A 6,000-nucleotide genomic window follows, 5' to 3' on the forward strand; every position below is an offset into this window, starting at 1 on the left:
CCATTTTACATTCCCACCAGCAATGCACAAGTTCCAGTTTTTCCCCATCCTTCCTAGCCCTTGTTATTCTCTGGGGTTTTTGGTAATAGCCATCATAATGGATGTAGAGGGGTATCTCATTCTGGTTTTGATTCCCATTTCCTAATGACTAGTAATGTTGAGAATCTTTTCATGTGCTTATCAGCTGTTTGGTTATCCTCTTTGGAGAAATGGCTATTCAAGTCCTTTGCTCACTTTTTTTTTTTTAAGATGTATTTTATTTTTACAGAGAGAGCACGCATGCAAGTGGGAAAGAGTGGCAGAGAGAGGGGGAGAGAGAGAGAGACAGAGACAGAGAGAGAGAATCTTAAGCAGACTCCATGCTCAGCATAGAGCCCAACACAGGGGCTCGATCCCATGACCCTGGGATCACGACCTGAGCCAAAATCAAGAGTCAGACGCTCAACTGACTGAGCCACCCAGGTGCCCCTTTGGCTCACTTTTCAATTGGATTGTTTTTTGTTGTGTATATATATACATTTATATTTATATATTCTGGATATTATGTATATTTATATGTTCTGGATATATATTCTGGATATGTTTATATATTCTGGATATATTTATATATTTTGAATATTAGTCCCTTATCAGATATTGACTTGCAGATACTTTCTCCCATTCCATGGGTTGCCTGTTCACTCCGTTAATAGTGTCCTTTGATGCAAACAAGTTTGCATTTAAAAACATTTTAAAAACAAGTTTTTAATTTTGATGTAGTTCAGTTTATGTTTTCTTTTTTTTTTAATTTTTTTTTTAATGTTTATTTATTTTTGAGACAGAGAGAAACAGAGCATGAATGGGGGAGGGTCAGAGAGAGAGGGAGACACAGATTCTGAAGCAGGCTCCAGGCTCTGAGCTGTCAGCACAGAGCCCGACATGGGGCTCGAACTCACGGACCGTGAGATCATGACCTGAGCTGAAGTTGGACGCTTAACCGACTCAGCCACCCAGGCACCCCTATGTTTTCTTTTATTACTTGTGCTTTTGGTGTCACATTTAAGAAATCATTGCCAAACTCAGTTTCATGAAGCTTTTCCTCCATGTTTTCTTCTGAGTTTTATAGTTTCAGCTCCTATGTTTAGGTCTTTAAACCATTTCAACGTTTGTTTTTGGTTTTTGTTTTTATGTTGTGTAAGGTAAGGATCCAGCTTCATTCTTTACATGTGAATATCCAGTTTTCCCAGCACCATTTATTGAAAACACCATACTGTCTCCATTGAATGTTTTTTTGCACCCTTGTTAAAAATCCTTTGACCATATATGGAGGAGTTTATTTCTTGGCTGTCTATTCCATTGATTTGTGTGTCTGTCTTCATTCCAGTGCCATACTATTTTGATGACTGTAGCTTTGTAGTAAGTTTCAAAACTCACAAAGGGCTTTATGGCCAAGTTAAGATTTGATTGCTTAGTTCTGGAAACCAATACAAGGCCTTTAAGCAAGAGAGTGATGTGATCATTGAAGCATCAAGACCCTGGACCCCAACCTCACTGAACTCTTCTCTTGCTCTTCCATTTTTTTCCCCTCTGTCCCTTCCTCCTGCCCCTAACCTGCACATCCCTGTCCTTCTGCAGCCACTGAAGAAGATGGCAGACAGAATTAGGAAGTACCAGATCTTGAACAATGAGGTTTTTGCCATCCTAAACAAGTACATGAAGTCCGTGGAGACAGACAGCTCCACCGTAGAGCACGTACGTTGCTTCCAGCCACCCATCCACCAGTCCTTGGCCACCACCTGCTAGGCGGAAGGTCCTGCAGACCCTCGACCTGGAGGAGAAGAAGCAGGAGAGAGAAAGCCATGGCCAGCCTGCAACAGGGTCCTCCTGGACAGCATATGGGATAGGCCTGGACACAAACAAGAACCTCCCCAAACACATCTACACCTCCCAAGGGCTGGGCCTGTGCATGCTCTCCCATGACATCTCCATGGTGGTTTCTCCATAGCGTAAATGAAAAAAAAAAAAAAAAATCAAAAGAAACAGGGCAGTATGTGCTTTTTCTTTTCTTTTTTCCCCTCAGCTGTATTAAGAGCCCTAGTCTCACCCCTTCTCCATCTCACAGCCCCACCCCACATCCATGGTTGCTTCTCAAGACCTCCTCCCAAATGGTGACCTCCTACCCAGTGCCCACACGTGACCTCAGAAGTGAAGTCTCAGAGCGGAGAAAAGAGCATGGCCATAACCCGAGATACCAGCCTGAGCTGACAGGAGTATGTCCACGTACCGACTTCCTCTCCTCCTCTGGCTCCCTCCCCGCATTTTCCCAGGTGACATCTCCCCCTGCTCTGGGTGCCAAGGATTCTAGCACCCACAGCAGTCATGGACCAGACACTGAGAGCCATGGGAAACAGAAGATGAGGTTCCTGGTACTGACACCATGATAGATGGTGGTGGCCCTGGCTGTCCCTGGACTCCCCAAACCCCACTCCCCTCTCAGGGTGCTCCTAGAGAGAACTCAGAAGTGCATTCATAATCGTATCTTACTTAGTGAAGTTATGGTAGGAAGATGGTCAGGCCTGTTGTGCAGAAACAGTATTTATTAACACAGCCAGGAATTCCATAGCCCCAAACAGAAAGCCATTAGACCATCTCAGCTTGGTGAGGAGGCGGTTCCTTTATTCATCAATCAAATACTGTGAGTACCAAGCTGCACAGGGCAGTGGATGCTGGGGATGCAGCATGGAACAAGTCAGTCATGCACTGCCCACCGCATTAGCCAGTGACCAAATTAGGGACAACTTCTCTGCACAGACTCTCATCAAGGAACACTCCCATGAGAAAGAAAATATTAAGGGGTTATTTCAACAGAAGTCCAAAACATATTGGAGTCAGGGAGGTGAGGAATATAACACTTGTCAATGAGCTTTTAGTACCAGGATGCACTCCCAGAAAAGGAGTCCTGTTCTACTGAATCAGTACTTCCATTGTCCTAGAAGCTGAAAGATTCCTAGGACATTTTATCTTTTACTCTCAACATCCTTAGTTCTCTTTAACTAAGATTTTGAGGCCTGGGGCATATCGCACAGGGGCATATATCTATGTGCATTTCTCAGACTCAACCAAAACTCTGCAGAATCTCCCAGTGAGCATAGGGAGACTGGTTAGAAGGATGGAAGGCTTTGGGAATGAATGTCTCATTACAGAGCACCTCTTGCTAAAAGAAGCCTGGGACCCTGAGCTTGTAAGAAAATAAAAGTGAGACATTTGATATCTCATCCCCAACCCAGGGAGGAAAAGAAAAGTGAGAAAAATAGAACAATAATGATCCCCTCCCTTAGGGTGGATGAATGGAAATGGTTACCATTAACAGATGGCCCATTTTAACCCCATGGAAAGAGCAAAACAGTCCATAGCAAGAGGTTGTGTGATACACTGTGCCCACCAGGGAGGAAAGAAGGGCTCATCAAATGTGGTCCAAAGGCCTATATCAACATGTCCTGAGACTAGCACATTGGATGCAGATTCCTGGGCCGTACCTCAAACCAATTAACCAGAGTAAGGGAAATCTGCACTATCCACAAGCCCTCTTTGTTGTACTGTTGCACAAGGAAATCTGAGGACCACTGCTGTAGAAGGTCTTTCCACCACTAGGGCTTTGAGCTCCTTCTGAGCCATGAAAGAAAATATTTGTAGGGTAGGAAAGTGATTCAGGGTGGACCGGCAGATCCTCTCATCCTTAGATGCGACTTCCTATTCTGATTTTTTAATTTTTTTCTTCTTGGTGACCATAGATGCGCCAAAGGCAAAAGGGAGAGGCTACACACACCGCATGATAGAACTACATGGTGGAACACACCTTCAAAACCCACCAACAAAAAATCTCTAAGCTACAGAGAATCTTCAGTCCTGTCCGGGGACAGTGGCTCTTTCAGATAGGTGACTGGCTATTAAGTCCTAGAGATTATTCCAAATCCATGATCATTGCCTTTGTGGAGATTTGGGTCACCCATTTGAGGAGACTGCTATTTCAATAACCTGTCCTTCCTGTTCTGCATCTGTAACCCTGAATTTGACCCCTTGGGTAGAATCCTATTATCCTCAAGAGACTTGATCCTGGTAAATTGAGGTCTTCACCTAAATGAAAGACATTTCATTTCCCTGGCTCGCCAGCAACATTTATTTATGAATACCAAACAGCTTTAATATTCTTTCCTCCCTGGTATTACTGCCTCCTTTTGATTTGATTTTTTTTGTGTGTCTAAGAAGCAGGAAAAAAAAATCTTAGGTTTTAAAAAGTTTAAAAAAAATTGTTTCAAAAACTGTCAAATGTACCATATTTGTATTAAGAGTTGTTGGGAATTTTTGTACAATGAATTTACATTTATTTATGGTGACTTATATTTACGCTTGTGATCAAATCATGATGTTAAATTCTTAAATCATATTTGCTATGCAGCTGAAGATGATATTTTGCTTTGTATTTTGGGGTACCTGTGTTGAGTTGATAAACATTTCCATCTCTACATCTCCATTAAAACTTCCAAACCAGCATCTTGGTCTTGATTCCTGGTCCTGTTCCAGGGTTCCTTGATCTGTGGAAGGCCACATGAACACCGATGACTGAGGAAAACAGTCTGAAAGAAAATGGAAGGTGATAAAGGTATAGCTGGTCATTGTGCCCTAAACTAATGGCTGGCTTTGCTTTCTCGCTGGAGGCATTACCTTTACAAATTGGTTTATACTAGATAAGATACTGGCAATAGTTGCTGCTCTTCAGAATTCCATGGTCTCACTGAGTGATCTCTATTTTAAGAGGAAGGATGGGAACTAATGTGTGCAGGCAGCATGCTAAGTCCTATTCTTCCATTCCTTTGAGTCAGCCACAGTCACTTTATGTGCTGTATCCCACCTTGGACAGACAGGCTGTGCAGTGTTCACTTTCACACCGTTGCTAAGTGACCACTCTGATTGGAACCCAGCTTCAAAGCCTGAGCTTTTGCTGTCATGCTAATGGACTGGTCAACCAGTCCCGACCCCAAAACTAGACTTTGGGCCACTGGACTTTGCAGGGCTTTGGGTGAGGGAGATTGAGCAGAGCCTGGGCTCAGGAGGAGGCCCAGCATGGTGGCAAGGGAGTTACCAGGCTGAAGGTACCTCTCACACTCCTCAGAAAGGATGACACCAGAAGAACACTATAAAGTTGTGTGTGAAACTGACACCAGTGTGTGGAGTCTCATGTTTTTCACAGCAGCAGCTTTCCCAAAGGCCACTCACAAAGACGAGTCCTAGGTCATTGGTGACTCCCCCTCGCCTGTGGCCTGGGGTAACCCTTTAATCTCTCAGGGCCTCCATTTCCTTATCTTCAAATTGGACAAAATGATCTGAGGTCCTTTCCAGCTCTAATATCCTGATTTCAGGTAATGTCCCAGTGGCCTACATTGAGGGGCCTACTTCACAAACTTGAAGACTTTCTCAGCCATGTGTTGCCACTTCCAAGGATTCTCATCGTTAGAGGTTGTACATTTGAGCTGGTGTAGTTGGGGCACAGTTGGTATTAGTCCTGAAAGATGCTCGGTGGTAAGAGGGTTCTGTGGTCACATGGACGTGGGGAACGGCTCATGCTGTTTCCCTTCTCGAAGATCCGCAATGCTCTGAGTCCTGCAGCCTAATCAGCCTGGAATAACACCACACCACGCAGTGACCATGACTTCGGAAACCCCTTTCTCTGCAACACGAATGATCCTCTCATGAACGTACCTTGAAAACTACTGGGCTAAGAACATGGAAGTCTGTGTTAGATGCAAACAAAACAACAAGCACCAAAAACTCCCACAGGAGGGGTGCGTGGGTGACTCAGGCGACAGACTCTTGGTCTCAGCTCAGGTCATGATCTCACAGTTTGTGAGTTCGAGTCCCACATCAGGCTCTGTGCTGATAGTGCTGAGCTTGCTTGGGATTCTCTTTCTCCCTCTTTCTCTATGCCCCTACCCTATTTGCACTCTCTCTGTCAAATAAATAAAC

General features: G+C 44.2%; 1 protein-coding gene across 5 annotated transcripts in view; it reads left to right on the forward strand.

The window, feature by feature from the left end:
* CYFIP2 (cytoplasmic FMR1 interacting protein 2) overlaps window positions 1-4,530 on the forward strand; it is a 128,863-nt gene extending 124,333 nt beyond the window's left edge. For all 5 annotated transcript variants that reach the window (XM_025924187.2, XM_086702937.1, XM_086702950.1 and 2 more), the window contains one exon: window positions 1,615-4,530. In XM_025924187.2, the coding sequence (XP_025779972.1) occupies window positions 1,615-1,782 (168 nt within the window). In that variant the 3' untranslated portion in view covers window positions 1,783-4,530. The remainder of the gene's footprint in view (window positions 1-1,614) is intronic.
* Window positions 4,531-6,000: the final 1,470 nt, after the last annotated feature.

This window comes from Puma concolor, chromosome A1 (assembly GCF_028749965.1).
Source record: "Puma concolor isolate L17-30 chromosome A1, mPumCon1.1.hap2, whole genome shotgun sequence".
Classification (NCBI taxonomy): Eukaryota; Metazoa; Chordata; class Mammalia; order Carnivora; family Felidae; genus Puma; species Puma concolor.